Below are 18,219 nucleotides of genomic sequence, written 5' to 3'. Positions count from 1 at the left end.
CTAGTGAACGTATTAGGTGTCGCCCAACCAGCAGCTCTACAGATGTCTGTTAGCGAGGAACCACGAGCTAAAGCCCAAGATGAGGCAACACTCCGTGTGGAGTGCGCTCTCAAATTAAAGGGGCAAGGAATACCCTGAAGATTATAAGTCAGGGCGATAGTATCAACTATCCAATGAGACATCCTCTGCTTAGTGACAGCTTTCCCTTTCTGCTGGCCACCATAACAAACAAAGAGCTGGTCTGAGGTCCTGAGGCTTTGCGTGCGATCCACGTAGAGTCGCAGTGCGCGTACGGGGCACAACAAAGCCATGGTTGGGTCTGCGTCCTCCGGGGGCAGCGCTTGCAAGCTCACCACCTTATCTCTGAAGGGAGTGGTGGGAACTTTGGGCACGTAGCCTGGTCTGGGTCTCAGTGAGACAGCAGGACCAAACTAAAAGCACGAATCGTCAACAGAGAATGCATGTAAATCCCCTACTCTCTTCATGGAGGCCAATGCTATCAGGGTCAGAGTTTTCATTGATAAAAACCTCAGACTCGTAGACTGCAAAGGCTCAAAAGGGAGACCTGAAGGCTTCAGCACCATGGACAGGTCTCAGGAGGAAAGAGGGAGGGCGCGAGGGGTTTAGCCTGCGAGCGCCTCTTAAATGTAATAATTAAATCATGCTGGCCAACTGATCTGCCGTTGATAAGAGAGTGATGAGCAGAAATAGCGGCGATATCAACTTTAATGGCGGAGGGACAGCCTACCATCTAACCTATGTTAAAGATATAAAAGCACAATGTTAATGGGCATTCTCTGGGGTCCTCGCGTTGCGAAGAGCACCGGGTGACGAGAAAGGTTTCTTTAAGCGCGTAAGCCCGTCTTGTGGACGGTGCTCGAACCGCGTCGATGGTGTTAGATACCGCTTGCGATAAATCACCTAAAACCTTGCGCGCGCTCAACGACCATACATGGAAATCCCACAGGTCGGGGCGCGGGTGCCATAATGTGCCCCTTCCTAAAGAAAGAAAGTCTTTCCTCAGGGGAAATCGTCAGGGAGGGGCTGTCGCGAGGAGCATTAACTCTGAAAACCAATTCCTGGTAGTCCGGTACGGGGCGACTAATAAAAGGCTCTCCTCGTCCTGCCTGACTTTGCACAGTGTCTGCGCAATAAAGCTCACTGGAAGGAATGCGTATTTACGCACCCCCCGCGGCCAGCTGTGTGCCAACGCATCCACGCCGAGGCTGCCCTCGGTTAGTGAATAAAATAGGCGACAGTGGGTATCGTCCGGCGACGCAAACAGATCTATCTACGCACAACCGAACTTCTTCCAAATTAGCTGGACCGTCTGGAGGTGGAGTCGCCATTCGCCGGGGGCGCAGCTCGGGAAGCGCGTCTGCCGCTGTATTGAGCGAACCCGGGATGTAAATGGCACGAAGGGACCTCAGATGCTTCTGACTCCAAAGGAGGAGATGACGAGCGAGATGCGACAGGTGACGAGAGCGCAAAACCGCCTTAACGGTAAATAACGCAACAGTCGCAATGTTATTGGTGTCGGCTAATACATCCTTCCCTCGCATCTCCATAGCGGAGCGTACAAGTCCCAGATATACAGCGCACCGCTCGCGGCAGTTGGGGTGCTATGCACACCCCTGAGACTGCAAGCCCGTCATAACGTGGCTGATCATCCCGTGCTGAGGGCATTGCAATATACAGAATGCCAGGAGACCCCTCAGGGGCATATCTTCTATCGGAAATGCCGGGTCTACCACGGGGAAAAATTGAAATGACACGCAGGTGCAATGTTTACACGGTGTATTTCGGTGTGCCACGCTCTCCTCGAGACTCGATCGTAAGCCAACGCTGAAGCGGTCTCATATGAAGCAGCTCGGGCGGAGTCACAGCCGCAGCATGCTGTCATATGTCCAGGAGCTTCTGAAATTGTTTCAGAGGGACCGCGTACTTCCCTCGAATTAAACCGAGGCAAGTCAGAACTGACTGGTTGCGCGCTCTTGTTAAACACGCCAATTAGTCGATCGAGTCTTATTTCCATACTGAGAAAAAGGATCCTCTGCACGGGGCAAAGTTGCTCTTTCCCAGTCGACCTGAAGACTTAAACGAGCGAGATGCCGAAGCATTAACTCTCTGTGTTCGCGCACGTCTGCCAAGAACGGGCTATTATAAGTCGACGTACATAAAAGCAGAATGCGAACAACGCTCTCTCTCTGATATTTTAATGCCGTGACTACATGGAGACACGGAGAGAGAGAGACAGCTCGAACGGTGTACCTAGTATTAATATGCCCACCCCAGGACGCAAAGCGAAAAAAACGGTCTAAAGCGAGGGGAGATGGACACATAAAGTACACGTCTTACAGGTCTAAGGCTGCAAACCGATCTGAATATTGAAATACGAGCCTCGGCGTTATCATCCAAAAAGAACACCTTCGTAGAGCCGGTGCGTAAATCAAATCGATCGTAACCCACCGCGTATTTTGGGTACTATGAGATAAAGGCTGGAAAATATACAGTATGTGTGTGTGACACTGACCTGAGCCCGCTGAGGGTAACGGTCGTCTGGTCTCCTCTACGGAGAGCGCAGACTCCGATGAGGGTGCTGGTGGTCCGGTCTCCTCAGCGGAGCGCTCGGACTCCTCAGGTCACCCGCTGGCGATAGAGGAGAGGTAGGGGAGCTGGTGTGAACCCGCTCATGGCTCTCTCGATCCTCCGGAGACCTAGAGAGGGAAGAGGAATGCACTCTTATGTGTGGTTAAGTGGGTACCGGCCGAACAGCCGGTGGAACATATGCAAACCAAGGATTTTCCACCCGACCCTCTATCGGGGGAAGGAGCTCCATCTCCTGAAGAGTGATCCTCTGCCAATCCGGGTCGCCCTTCACTGGCCACTTAAACTCCCGAATTTCACGGGAAGCGGCTAAGCGGGCGGGGCGAGCTGCTGACGACCGGTTCCCCTGCGCTGCCGAGATGGGGTCCGAGGTGGGGAACGGAGGTGGTCGCCGCAGGACGCCGACGGCGAGAGGCAGACTGAGGAGCCGGCGTGGTGGACCAAGGGCAGCTCTCTTCCGCCGGGGCATGACCTAGGAGATCGCCTCAGTCTGCGCAGCGGAGCTGTCCGACTCCCCTGGCTCGCCGAAGAGGCCGGTCTGTGAGACAGGAGCATTCAAGTTGTTCTCGTCTGCGTCCGTCATGTCAGCCAGACAGACACAGCCAAAGGTGGCGATCTTGAACCACTGTGGTGGACATCGCACGACTGAAGGTCGCGGGCTCCCTCGTAAATCCTTGGTGAGCCTGCAGCAACGTTATTGCGTGCAGGGCTGAAGCCGCCTCTCCGGCATGCCTGATGGGCAGCGTCCGTAACCGGACGACTGTCTACAAACACGGGAGGAAAGGGTTGGGTGGTCCCTCCAGGAACGCATCCCGCTCCACTGAAGGGGTCCCCGCCCTTAGCGGCTCCGTTGGGAGGGAGGTGAGGGGTGAAGCTGAACGGCCGGACGGCCGCAAATCACGTCAGCTCTTCGTGCCGCGGGAAAGAAAGGCACAGGAGGAGAGGACCGAGAGGCCCGAGCAGCTCCGAAGTACCAATCATGTGGGCGGGACGGTTCGGGCGGAGAGGGGTTAACCTTTCCAACTCTACCGTCTCCGCCGCTCGCGGGCACGGCCGCCATCTCCGGAACGACTCTGCCTCGGAGGAAAAATGGACACCCCTCTGATGCTGCAGAAGTGACGGGACCAGAAGGAGGTCCAATGGATTCGGCAGACATCGTAGAACACGACTCTGCAGTCTCCACCGGAGCCTCAACCGGCTGAGGATGAGAAGGCCGGTAGGTGGAGGACGCATCCTCCGTCCTACTCAGCGTAGTGACGCGAAGGGCGCCCTGCAAGCGCTTGACAGCCGCACCATGGCGGCGTCAGCACTGCAAAGGCGCGGACAGCGTTCCCGTAGAAACGACAGTCGTCTCCGCAATCCAAGAGGGTTATGCTCTCACAGAGAGAACAGAAACTCTCCACGAACGCAGCCCCGGAGTGCTCGATGCCTGAGCACGAAGACAGCGCTCGTGACCGTCACTGGAACCCTTATACTTCTCGCATCCAAGATCGCACGGGCGAAAAGCTATCCTGAAAAGGACGCTGATCTCCGCATATACGAGAGAGTGGCTGCCTTTAAAAAGACACAGAGCTCTCAAGTATCACTCTTTTAGGGAAATCACTCTTTAGGTGCTCAGCTGATGATGCGCACAGGGAAGGCAACGCACACACTAAACTCAAAACAAAAAAGATGCAGAGCCGTGGAATACTGCGAGCGTCCGCTGTGTTAGTACTGCTTGTCAATCAACTTCAGCAACCGTTCCCAGAAGAGCAGAGATTAGCTTCTCAGTAGCAGATAAAGCCGGCTTTCGAAGCGAAAAAGCTAATTTCCCTATTTGCAGCTGCTGCTTATAAAGGCACCTGGCGGGGCGGCGCCAGCATTATGCAAATATCTCAATGCCAAGTTCATTGGCGTTTTTGTAGTAAACGAAGCAGATTGGTCTCTCTAAGCGAGTTCCCAATTCCCAATTCGTCGGTCACGACGTGACGTCGTAGTGACCGACTGAAAGGGAACAGTCATTTATTTGATTACTTGTTACGCAACGCTGTTAGTAACACTTTTCGATAACGCTGTTATTCCCATCACTATTTAAAAAGTTGATGAGAGACGGCATCTGTCCTGCATGTGGGCGTAGTTTCAGCGCCATGAGTAGATGCGCCCTCACCGCTTGAAAGCAGAGAATCCATATTTTTCTACGATTTTGATAACTCATTTTATTTACTTGCCATTTTTTTCATCATTCAAATTTGGCTGGATTGTTAATAACAATTTTCTGTGTGACAAACTTTTACAGTTTTTCTCAGTCACTTTGGTACATTTCTCAAATCATCCTCGACATTTGCAAAACAATAAGTGCATTTCTCAAAACAATTCGTACAAAAAGCAAAACACCGTGGATTACCTGCAAAAGCCACTCTCTTGTTCAAAATCATTAGTTCATCTCTCTTAAGTAAATATCTGTCTCAATGAACATGTCAGTGCCATCAGAATGACAAGTCCTTGTGTCATTGTGTACAGATCAGACTGTCAAATTGTTTAGTCATGTTGTCAATATAACAATTTACTCTGAAGTGATGTTCTGATGGAAACTATGGCTAAAATTTTCATGACAATTATTGTATTGTAAATTGTAGGTTACAACTTAGTGTAAGTTCCTGAGAAAAACTGTAATATCTGACTTTACAGGGACTTTAAGCTGATCAAGATTTAATTACTATTGCATTTCATTATATTTATAACTGGTACTTATTCACTTAAATATCTTTTAAATAATTGTATTTAACCTAATATACAAACTAAACATAAAAACTTCCATTCACATCTATAATGCAGTCTTTGATAGACTTTTTAAGTAAATTTTAAATCACAGAGATAACCACTTGTTGAGAAATTGGGAGCATATTCTTTTTGGTTGTGCTATTTTTAAAAACTATGCCTCTGTGCCCACTAAGATGATTTAGTCAATATTTATTGATTAAAAGTTGAATGGTTTAGGTACCATATTTTTACAATGGCAGAGCAGCGAGTATGGCGGCCCTTGCCACCCACTTTTTAAGATCCATTAATATTGTACCACTCACTTTTTCTCTAATTAAGCTCATATGTCGGTTCACCTGTCAGAGCGCCGTCAGTCAAATCCGTTCCACTAGAGGAAGATCCTAATAAATTAAACTCCGTTCCGTTTTAGCTACAGCCTTGACTTTCCCGCTGCTGCTTCCTCAAATCCATTCCACTTGACTCATTTAGATGCCATATAAACTCCATTTTGTGTTGTTGTTTTTTGTTTGTTTGTTTGTTTTATTAAAAGGTACCAGAAACACAAGAAAATGCATCTACTCTAGTAAATGTTTTGGACCCACCCACATTTTTTTTTTACTTTTGACACCCATGTGATTATTTATAACCCACTGAACACTCAAGCACATTTATGTGTATAATTATTATAGTATTAGGGATGGGGACGGTTGCAACACTTTTTACATTTCTTTAAGTTTCTCAGAGACTGTTTGCATTAGAAAGACAGGATTTTTATACAATAAACCAGGGACGGATTGGCAATCTGTGCGTTCTGGAAAAGTCCAGAACGGCCGTTCAACGGAGGGCCGTTACCCGGCCGACAGCAAAAATAGTCTAATAACGCAAAATGAACAGCAAACAGCAGAGGCACTAATACAATCACTTATATGCTGCTACGTGTAAAAAAAAACAAGGAAGAAGAGTTGGCCTACTAGCCGTGATTGGTCCATGGATTCCCAGAATTCGCGAGCGTCTATATGGTCTATATGTTCACGAGCCTGCCCTGAGTATCCACAGCCTGGTCATGATGAGGGACAGACCGAGTTAACTTCACATCAGCAAGAGCTAAGTGCCAGTAGTAGCAGGACATGTGACATTTTTATAATATACACAATATAAATAAAACTCGCGTGAAAATTAATGTGATGCGCAACTACTGTTAGAGAGAGACGTGATGTGTGTGTGTGTGTGTGTGTGTGTGAGTGTGTGTGTGTGTGAGAGAGAGAGAGAGAGAGAGAGAGAGAGAGAGAGAGAGAGAGAGAGAGAGGGAGAGAGGGAGAGAGAGAGAGAGAGAGAGAGAGAGAGAGAGAGAGAGAGAGAGAAGAGAGAGAGAGAGAGAGAGAGAGAGAGGGAGAGAGAGAGAGAGAGAGAGAGGCGCGGGCACGATTGAACAGAGGAAACGTAAAAACAATACATAATCCGTCATTTTGTTCATATTGGACATAATTCAAACTGCAAAGTGTTTGCTTATATTTCTGTGCAGTCGCAATAAAACAAAACCTTGTGCTTTTGTCAAACTGTAAACTCTTGTCAAACTGTAACTTACAACTGTCATCTAACCAAAATCACACACACCAAAGCAAAAAATATTCATCCAACCCCATTTAAAAACAGTCTCTGGGTGGACATCATCGTATTGCATTGGTTTTCATTTCTTTCATTGACTTTATTGTATATGAGAGGTTGTAGTGAGCTCACATTTTCTGCAACAATGAAGACTAAACGGATGCTACCACTCTAAACGTGCTAATATACAAAACAGGGGGCTAAATAATTGACCAAATATTAGTTTAATCAAAAAATCCTAGCTTGCACTTTCTGTCTGAGTGCAGTTTTTCCTTTTCTTTTTTTTTGTCTTTAGTATTGTGGAATTGACAAAGACCTGGTGGTTGTTTGTGAAAGCTTTACATACAAAATTAATAGGGCCTAGCAATTTTCATTATTCCACAGCCTTATTATACATCAAAGTGTAATATGACATTGACAAAATATTAAATAACCTTGTCTGATAGTCTGACAGTATTTTGGCAGTATCAGGACATCCTTGTGTCAGTTGCGAAAGGCCGGATGATGGGCCTATTTGGGAAAAAGTCCAGGGCTGTTTTTTAGCACCAGTCCGTCCCTGCAATAAACCCACATCTGTCAGCTACTCAACCACACTGTTATAACATGTGTATATATGATAATAAATGTACAATTTATATTTGAATAGACAAAGTAAAATGTTGCAACTGACCCTACAATAGGGGACAGTTGCAACACTCCAAAGGGACAGTTGCAATATTTATTAAAATGTAATAAAATCAGTCTTTAACTTAACCTTTGCACTTTATTTTGTTTGTGCACAGCAGGGTTAAAGTAACACATTACAAATGTAACACCAGAAACATTTTAATCAACAATTTTTAAATTAATTATTCCCACATTTTAACAAAATGTTTTTTATTTATTTAAAGGGGACAAAGAATGAAAACCCATTTTTGCCTTGTCTTTGTTGACTAATGGTAGTCTACCCGCAATTACGAACATACAAAAAGTGCTAGACATGCTAAACATCTCAGTCTCATGGAAATTCCTCTTTTAGAAATGTCAGCCAGAAAACGGCCCAATCTGAAAAACTGATGCTTATGACATCACAGGCAGCTCACTGCCCCTCCACTTTAAAATAATTGGCTACATTTTTTGAGTGGCAGCAAGGTCAGCCAATCAGTAATGAGATTGCAAGTTAATCCAGTAGGGGGAGCCAAATAGGTGCAAAACCACTTGTTTAAAATCCCCCACCCTAATAGAGCTATCTAAAGCACTATTCGGATGGGATTAGTTTTCCAAACAACATTTGAGTTTCAACGTGTCCCCCAGGCATCTGTGATTTTATGTACCGATTCGGACGGGATTAAAATGATGCAGGCTATTCCAGAGATGGGAGTGTCTGTTTCATGCATTTGGCCGTTGCAGAAGAGCACGTGCTCTGGATACGCGTGTTTGTAATGTTTAATATTTTGCTTTAAATGTAAAATTAAGACAGAATGTAATTTATTAATTTAATTTTAACAAATCAAAATAAAACATTCAAATCCTACTAAAGTAACGTTAGCCTACGTGTTTTATATAACTGTCTGCTTATAGTAAACCCAAAGAAAGTAAGAAATAATGATTAATAACAATTTATTAATTAACATTACCATTCCGGAGTTGAACAACATTGAAGTTTCTTATAACGTTACTGATATTACCGTGGCCAGTCTTAACAGTGTTTGATATTCAGCTTGTCTTGATTTAATCATTTTATTTTGCCGAATGCGAAAAAACATCCATATCTGAATGAATGGGACTCAGGAAATACAATATACACGCATTAGTAAGACCTTAGGGTTAGGTTAGGGTTATTGCGGGCAAACACAGATATTTGCATTCGGACGGAATTAAATTTCTCAGAGGACCTCTGAGTTCGGCGAAAAACAGTAGGTAAATTGCTCTGGAATTCTTACGGAGGTCGTCAGAGAAAAACACAGACACGGCTGATTCGGACGGGATTAAAAACACAGAGGATCTCTGAGAAGCACGATTTTCTCAGAGGTCCCCCTGTAAAACTAATCCTGTCCGAATAGGGCTTAAAAGAGGTTTTTAGGAAGCTTCTAAGGCATTCCAGACCCAAACATTTTTTTTTGTCTACATGTTACATCACAGAACAAGGATAAATACCCCGTTCAATCATTCTATGTCACCTTAAAAAAATCGAGGGACTGAAAATTCATAAAACAGAGAGAACTGAACTGGGCTGGGTTTCCCGATAACGATTGAACTTAGCACTTAAGGAGTGCTTTCTACGAGCTAATTAACGAACATTCGTTGTTCATTTACGTGCGTTTCCCAAAGATGCACGTATAACGATCGATCGCAGCTGGGTTTTAAGTTCTACTTACGAATCGCTATCCGTTTGTCAAGTGCTGAAATGTCACCAATAGAATGACTCAAATTTGTAGCAGAAGCTTGTTTAGGCTAATGATCTTTAGCCGATGTGCACTAATATTTTTAATATTATTATTCATAATTGTTTACTGACTTGTTTTATGAAATGTTTTAATAATTTGTGCATAATGAAATATTATTTTCCGTATTTAGTTAGGTCCCACCGCGAAATGCCTTCTGCCTTTTATAGACCAGTTCAAATGATGTAAACATCACTGGTCCAGAAACACTTCCTGTTACAGTTTGTGACAGTTATTTTTTTATTTGACATATATTATTATCTTTAAGATGTTTGTTTAACTTCAGTTAATTCAGGTTTATATGTTCTGTTGGTTTATTTTATCCCAACGTTTATCTAGTGTTAAAAAACGGAAACAGGAAGTGCTTCTAGACCAGTGTTGTTTACATCTTTTGAACTGGTCTATATTATAGTTTAGATAATTATTATTATTATTATTTGTTTTTATTATCTATGTTTATTTATTATTATGAATTATTGCATTGTACTGTAAACATTTATTTGGTTTCTTTAATTAGATGCCATTTCCCTCAACAAAAATTAGATGAATTATAGCAGCAATCGGTAGGAACCATTTATCAATTTGCTAGTACCAACTTTTACCAAAATACAAAAAAAAACTTTTACCAACTTGTACCAAATACGTTTTTCTTCTTTATTAATTTATGTTTAGTCGTTTAAATTTGATTTCCCATTTGAATTTTTTGTAAATATTATATTATATATTTAATATAAAATAAACAAAGAAGAACCCAATAAATAAATATAGCATACATTTAAAACATTACATTATCATCATTGCAGGAGTGCAATTTGCTGGTTGTCCTGCAGGTGACCTTGTAACTCTGTTGTCTTACGATGCACTTATGAATTAACAATTACTTCAGAGCACTTGTAGATCTACGATGATTTTCAAGTGCTACTTAAGTTACGAAGCTTTTGGGAAATGGCCCGTAATTCTAAGATGATTCGTACGATCGTTTTTACGATCTACTTAGCCTTACGATGCTTTTGGGAAACCCGGCCCTGAACTGAACTGTGTGTATTTGCTGCTGATCTGAGAAGGGACACCCCTATCTGTCACATGCTTTCTCTCTAGTGACATATTGAGAAAAAAAACAAGTGGGCTACATTATGGCCTAATCTGATTTTTAAAAATCTATTTAGTTAAAAAAAAAGAGGAGATTCTAGACTGTTAGAAAGGATTCTTTATTAATGCATAATTTTACTGTTTTGTTACGTAATGATGATGAGCTTTTACATTAGTGACTGTGTAGGGACAGTTGCAACATGCTGTTGATAAAAGCCATGATAAAACTTGCTATGCTAGCTTAACAGAATATCTTAGACACATGATAGCTATTACTTTTTTACCTTGAAATGAGTTTTGTGTGGAAGGAATTGGCACATGTGGCTGATTTCTTCCAGAATGAGAGAGGGTCTGATTGAGTATGTGTAGTATAAAAACCATCACTCTAGCTCATTCACACAGGATTGATGCTGGTGATTTTTGCAATGGAAAAAAAAACAAGAACATCATAATTTTGAGATCAAGAAAACAGATGATGAGCCCGCAACTTAGTAAAAAATCAAAGCTAGGTGCCATTACCAATGACGAAATGTATATGAGCCCACAGACAGACCCTGTGTTCTGAAGGACTCGGATTTTGCAATCTGACAAAAGCTCTTGAGGTTCAAAGCTTTCATGGCAAAAATGACAAATGCTTTTCTTTGTGGCATCACCCCGGGTAAAATTGTGACCATGATTCATTCATGCATTTCATCCACCAAAGAGGGGATAAGACAGAAAGAATAAGATTGACTGAGGGTGGGCCCGCATCTCACGCCAAATTTAATATAGAGGTTCAATTGTTTATCCAAAACTTCATTCTCTACAAAATGAAGTTCTTGTTCTTCTTCTTCTTCTAGTCAAAAGAAAATACTTTTATGATCTATCAAGAGCTCAACTACATCTTATCATTAAGGTCATCCGGCTTTCCGTGTGTATCTCTAACTTACAGCTGAAGAGAAAGTAAAAGGATCTATAAATCTCCATGGTTCTCAGCCTCCTCTTCAAGATGCCAGATAATTCATGCCTACGACATCCAACAAGACCTTTCTGGCCCTGAAATGACTTTGATCATTGGAATGTGATAACAAGGAAGGTGGAAGTGGAATCTCATACGCTCAGAATGCCAATTTGAAATAACATAAGAGGCTTTCATTAAAATCTCAGAGCTCCTTTCTGTCTTGTTCTGCTTGGCTTAACACACAGGGCTAAGTTAATGTCTAAAGATATTATATGTACTGTGACATTTTCATCCGCTCTGACCTTTCGGAGTCTGGTGCTGACACAGGACCTTTTAATCTCACCCATGTTTGCAGTCGTACAAAAGCAGCAAGAACACGTTAGACAAAGGTTAAACACGGCGCTCAGTGCTCAAGGCGACAAACATTGATGCTCAAGAGCTTAATACAGTTGTGCTGACAGATGCTGTGGGACGGTTACCAAATGGTTGGTCATGCACCGTTTCTGACATCAACAACATTATCAAAACCACCGACACAGTGCAGTACATCACCTCGAGGGCCATTTTAATTTATGGTCTGAACAAATACAGCAGAATCAATGAATATTACCATCTTCTCACAGGATAATTGCCATTATCTCTTGTGGACAAATAAATCAGCAGGACGATCCAAAAACAACACAAAACTGGTTCTTCATTAGTTTTTTCTCTTAACACAAAACTTTGAGACTGTAAGAGGATTCATCTGTCTAAACAAATCTATTGTTTTGCCTAGCACATCAAACCTCGCAGCTGGCTGGTATTTCTTGAGGTGATTGTAGGTATTTGAGTAGCGTATATATTTTTTGCATTTCTCTTTTGTAAACGGCATGTATGGAAGAAAAACAATGACATAAGTTTTTGAAATAATTGAATTGTACTACTTGAAAAAAATTTGCATTGTATTAACTGTGCTTGCATTATAATACATTGTATTTTTAGGACTTGCATTTTTAAGGGCTGAAATTTAACATGGTTTTATATTTAAGCTGTGAACAGCCCCGCCGCTCCCATAACGCGCATCACGCGCTGTGCGTAGGGCACCAGGTGCTGAGAGGGCACCAAAACAATAGCCTAATGAAAAAAAATTATAATGCTGATAGAATTTCATTAGTCTATAGAAATATTATTAGGCACTTTTTATCCATGTAAATGTTACAAAAAAGGGGGGACGAGATAATTTAATTGCGCTAGTATAGAAAGTATGCCCCCCAGCCTTTGATGGTCCGTGTCGGTTGATCGCGCGGGCGCCTGACGAAGTTTGACAGAGGCCGTTTCTCAATCTGAAGGCTGCAGCCTCCAGAGGTCGCATTTCTAGGCTGCATACATCAAAACGTTCTTATTTCGTAATATTAACGATTATGAAGTTGACTATTATTCTTAGTTAATCGTAAATTGTTTTGATATGCTTATGACTTGCTAATGTAATGTTCAGTTAACTAAAATAAACCAGGCTTGATGACGTATGCAGCCTGCATATGCGACCTCGCGCAGGCTGCAGCTTTCGGATTGAGAAACGGACAGTCAGTAGGCAACTTTTGGAAATGGCCCGAAAAGACAGCAGGGGTCAGGATCGGAAAAAAGAAAAAAGATGAAACTGGGGGATGATGCCCGTGCATCACTTGCAGGTAAGTCCATCATGTTTAATTCCTAAATAAGGGAAATGTGCATGGCTGCAGCTGCTGCTAATCGTAATGCGCCTCGATCTTGCGGTGCTGATATTAATGTTAGCAAACTATGTTGTTTTAAGTTATAACTTCAGTGCAAGCTAAATTGAGATTTTACTGTAAAACATTTCCTATGCATTTTACAAATAACTGACGGCAGCTGTTACTTTCTTTACTACGTTTTTTTAGATATTGAGCAGTTAGTTTATTTTGTGGTTTATTTTGACGTGACGGTGGTTAAAACTTAGTTAATGTTAGCAGTCAGTGCACATGGTAGGCTAACAATTCCTGACTGTTAAATATATATAAATATAAAATGTCATGATATGAAGCAAACATTACTGTGACACTTAGTTCTCTAAATCTTTGTAATATTTAAGAATTTTAAGTATTCTTGTTATTGATGTTTATTTAATGTAATTTATTTAAAGTGACATTGCACTTGGGAAAAACATGTCTGGATTATTTTGATAATTTAGGTTTGGTATTTGTTCTATTTTGCTATTCTATAAAAGTTTGCACTTTCAAATGTGTGTGTTGACTAAAGCTGTGAAGATTTTACTTTCTGCTATTAAGTTATATGTTTGGTAATAAAAAGTTAAACTGGCAAAAACAAACAAAAAATTTCTCAGGGTCGGGGGCATTATAAAGGAATTATGCTTAGGGCACCAAAATGGCTAGCAGCGGCACTGGCTGTGAATATTTCACTTCAAAACATTTCAAACACATTTTCCATATTAAAAATTTTATAGTCACCTTTCAGATTTTATTGCCAAATTATTCTGTCACTATAGCAACCCGGTCAGTATAGGAATTGGCATCATAACATTTTAAAACTAAAGACACTCTGCTTTTTGTATGGCTTTTTAGTTGGTATTTAGTTTTACATGATATGGGCTGCCACAATGGTTCAAAAACTTTACTTTTTAATCACACAGTGAAATGGTCGTAAAAATGTAAAAGATTTAAAAAACAAACAAAAAATGAATGAGATAATGAAAGAAATATGGCAACAATTTGTCCAGCTGAGTGTGAATAATATAGCGAAGTTTACACTCCTGTAATTTGATTGAGTATCATCATTAAAGTTAGTGAAGTGAGCGACCACCCTGTTAGATCAGGGTCCACTCTCCACACCAGATCATGTCAGAAAATATACGTTTACTTGTTTAACAGGCTTCTGTCAATTAAGAGGTTGACAAATCGTTGCTAGAGAAGAATACAAGCAGAGGACATGAGACGAAGGTTTGGATGATAGAATAGAACAAAGTTTTATTGATGAACAGCTTCAATTGCATATGTCTCAATGTTCAAACCTCGTCCAACCCTTGTCTAACCAGCATGAATTCAACATGCTCTGTTATACCAAAACTTAATCGCAACATCCCACAAACCTTGAGCTTCAATAAACATTCTCTTTATCTATCTCTGTTTACAGAGAGACAGGACAGCTCGTGAAACTTTACAAATGTGAGACCACTATAAGACTGAACAACAATGAAATCAATAAGACATATGAAACATAGAAATATAATGAATTAATGAATAAATCAATAAACATAATGAATAAATTAATGAATAAAGAAATAGGCAATATAAATGAATAAACAATAATTTAATGATAAAAATGATAATAATGAAATGGATGATAATAAAAATAATATTGAATAATCACATAACAATTATATGGATAACTAATGATGACAAAATGATTATGATGATTAAGTAAATAAATGATTAGGAATAAACTAAAAAACACAATAATAGATCAATCGACTGTTTATTATAAGAACTGTTTACCATATATTTTTTGTATATTGTACTTAAAACTTTTTACTATTTCATTTTTGTTCACAAGTCACAGAAACAAATCATGTGACTCATGAAAATGTAAGACCAGTTTAAGTGTGTTGAGACTGAACTCAGTGAAGACTTTCACACAGTCATAGTTTAGATAAAGCAACACATATCCGACCTACACTTCTGAATGGTGGTAAGCACAAATCTAAAAAAAAATCTAAACAAATACCAAACTCTTCAAAATCTCCAAGATAAATAAATGTTTAACACTATTAAGTCTTTCTCTTTACTGAAAGCCCCATAAAATATCACTTAATTAAAAAAATGCTCTCGTATTGCAGGCTCATGCAAAGCATGCTGGGATCTGGAAATTCCTCAACCAATAGTGCTGATTTAACTTTAAACTGAAGTAAATTTGCAGTGCCAGACACTTTCTTAGCTTATCTTGCAAATTGAACTCATCACAACCACCAAAAGTTTGTAATTATTTGCAGTGTTTGTTACAATGATGCTGTGGTATTCAAATGACTCCATTCGGAAGTAATAAATAATTTTTTTAGTTCTTTGACTCATTTTATTTGAGTTGTTAGAACTTAAAATGATGAGCTTGTTAAAAAAACACATACAAATTTTAAGTTTAATAAACTTTTTCACAGTTTTGAGTTCAGTTCACTCTTTTTAAATGAGTACATTGTACTGTTTGGGTTTACAATATATTTACAATATATATATATATATATATATATATATATATATATATATATATATATATATATATATATATATATATATGTATATTCCTTTTTGAATTGAGGTAAAAGGCTCAAAATAAACAGGTAAAAAACCTTGATGTTATACATTTAATAATTTTTCCATGCACTTAATAGGGCTTTGCTGAAACATTGTTGTGGTGTTTAACAGATCCTGCCAACAAAGCGGCATTTCAGTTTTTAAGTGAAAGTATTTGATGAGCGTATAATACGTGTCGAGAGCATGCGGTTAATGTAAAAACCAAATCGAGTATTTCAGCAAGCCATGTCATAACATCAAAATGTCAAAAGCAAGTATAAGACGCTGTTAAAAAGCAGAATGAAAGTTGAACTAACCACAATTCTCCTCGTCTGCTTTATTCTCACAGTCATCCACACCATTGCAGTGTAGCAGCTGAGGAAGGCAGGTACTGAGGTTACCACAGGGAAAATAACCCAGTGAACAGTGGACCCGCTCCTCTGATACATTAAACGCAGTCAGCACCACTACAGAAGAGAAAAAGACAGGAGAAAATCTTTATAAAGGTTGCACTGCATGTTATTATTTTATCCAGATGTTTCTCCAGCTATGTTGTTTAATCCTTTTACCACTGCATTCATTATTGGTCTATAATAATAAAATGTAAGTTAATGATAAACACAAATAGAGGACTTCTTTACACTGCATATAGTGTTTTTGTTTTACTGTATAATGCTACAAACATTAAGGGATGTATTAATCCCTTAAAATCAGAGTAGATTTAATGGTTGCAGGTTTAACACTTCTGACAAGTCCAACACAAATGGTGGCCTCTACGCATGAATACATCTCACACAGCAAAAGACCCCGCAGGGATCCGGACTGGATTTTTTTTTAAAAGCTTTTGCAAATTTTCCACAGTACATAACCAAGACACCGGTGTTCTCTAACAGTATCAACATAAACTTGTTTGAAGATTAAAACAAATTAAAACATGTGGAGCAGATAATATTATGACAGGTACAAAAAATTAAGATTTGAAGATGCTAGCAAGTTATTTTGAATTTATTTTATTTAAATCAGTAGCCTGCTACTGTAGTGTGCAAAGTACTTGTCATCATTAACCCATTCTTTAAATTCATCCTTCAACCAGTCAGTTGAAAAAAAACAATGAATTCATCCATATAAGGACCACAATTCAACTGCTACATGGGAATTTGATTTAATGGACTTCCATTTTATTCTTTTTGGGGGACTTGTGGTAAATTTTGGTCCATAAAACAGATACCTGTACAAATTATTCAACAGATAAGTAATAAAACATTGGTATGAATACAGTCAGTGGTGCATGTTTTGGACTATATTATTTGTAACTGCAACAAAAGCCCAAGTTACTTTTTGGGTCATTTTTTATTTAATTGATAGACAGTATTGTATGAAAGTGAGGGATAAAACTCCGGTCGCCGAAAGCGCGCCTGCGCTGCGTGTCGAAGCATTGCCAACTACCAGCGGCTCCATCAAACCTATTTTACGCTTTTTAGATTACATGGGCTACTTAGACATTTTAATAAGATATAATAAAAACACACAAAACTGAATGTCGTAAACAGATGTGCGGGGTGTTTGTGAATCGACATTATTGTGAAAAGCTGTATAGACACAAAGTCTGTAAGTGCCCTTTTTATCCCCTGCTTCGCTATAAATTATGACAGCAGAGATGCAACCAGTAGTTAGATAATAACAACAATGGACAAATATCCAGTTTTGGCCAATTCGTCAAACAGAACAAAATCAGAGAAAGAGACGAGACAGGATTAAGATTCGTGGGAAACATATTACTGAAAACTATATTGCGCTTCTATACGCTTTAAAATGGCACAAACTCTTAATGGTGACATGTATATAAATACAAGGGAGTGAAATCAATACTGATTTTACGCTGAATGATGAAAACTGTGATGATGTAAAATAACTCACCCGACACTCCGCATATCAGGATGCTGGCGACGTGAACGCGCATGGCAACGGCGATACAGAACGTAAAAGGAGGAATCCGACAACACTCAAAAGCTCTTTGCTCTTTCTGATAACGCAGATATTTCCTTGTTTTGAGAAAAAAAGTTGTAGTTCCAGGAATCGGACAGTCTCGATGGCACCTTGACTTGTTTAGGAGTTCATCGCGACGCGGCGTTGCTCCGTGTTCTCCAGTGCGCAGACGGCGCACAGCTGCTCAGACAGGCGCAGTGATAGGTCGCACTCGCACACATAACTAAACACCTGGAGGAGGAGACTACATCGACCACAGCTCTTTGAGATAAACGCGTGTATGGAGGGCTACTGCTTTAATTACAGTTCTTTGTTTGAAAAGTATCGTTTGTCGAAAATGGTGACTCATAATGGTGTGGATTCTCGCAAGTCCCTTTAGTTCAAAGCGGTCAAGTTTTGCTGCAAAGTCAAAGTCTAAATAATCTACACCTGTTTATGATAACAGGATATTTAGATGTGCTTGGGTAGCCTACTACAGCGGATCTTAACCTTTTTGACTTCAAGTCCACTCAGAACAATATTTGCTCCTTGCCAC

General features: G+C 40.4%; 1 protein-coding gene across 1 annotated transcript in view; it reads right to left on the bottom strand.

The window, feature by feature from the left end:
- The window catches only part of rxfp1 (relaxin family peptide receptor 1), a 60,472-nt gene extending 42,604 nt beyond the window's left edge, over positions 1 to 17,868 (bottom strand). The window contains exons 1-2 of the mRNA XM_065242851.2: positions 17,616 to 17,868; positions 16,016 to 16,165 (exon numbers count right to left, since the gene is read on the bottom strand). Of these exons, the coding sequence (XP_065098923.1) occupies positions 16,016 to 16,165; positions 17,616 to 17,658 (193 nt within the window). The 5' untranslated portion in view covers positions 17,659 to 17,868. The remainder of the gene's footprint in view (positions 1 to 16,015; positions 16,166 to 17,615) is intronic.
- Positions 17,869 to 18,219: the final 351 nt, after the last annotated feature.

Source organism: Paramisgurnus dabryanus, chromosome 16, assembly GCF_030506205.2.
Source record: "Paramisgurnus dabryanus chromosome 16, PD_genome_1.1, whole genome shotgun sequence".
In the NCBI taxonomy this organism is placed as follows: domain Eukaryota; kingdom Metazoa; phylum Chordata; class Actinopteri; order Cypriniformes; family Cobitidae; genus Paramisgurnus; species Paramisgurnus dabryanus.
The sequence above is the reverse complement of the archived record's forward strand: the minus strand, read 5'-3'. Positions and strand labels throughout refer to the sequence as shown.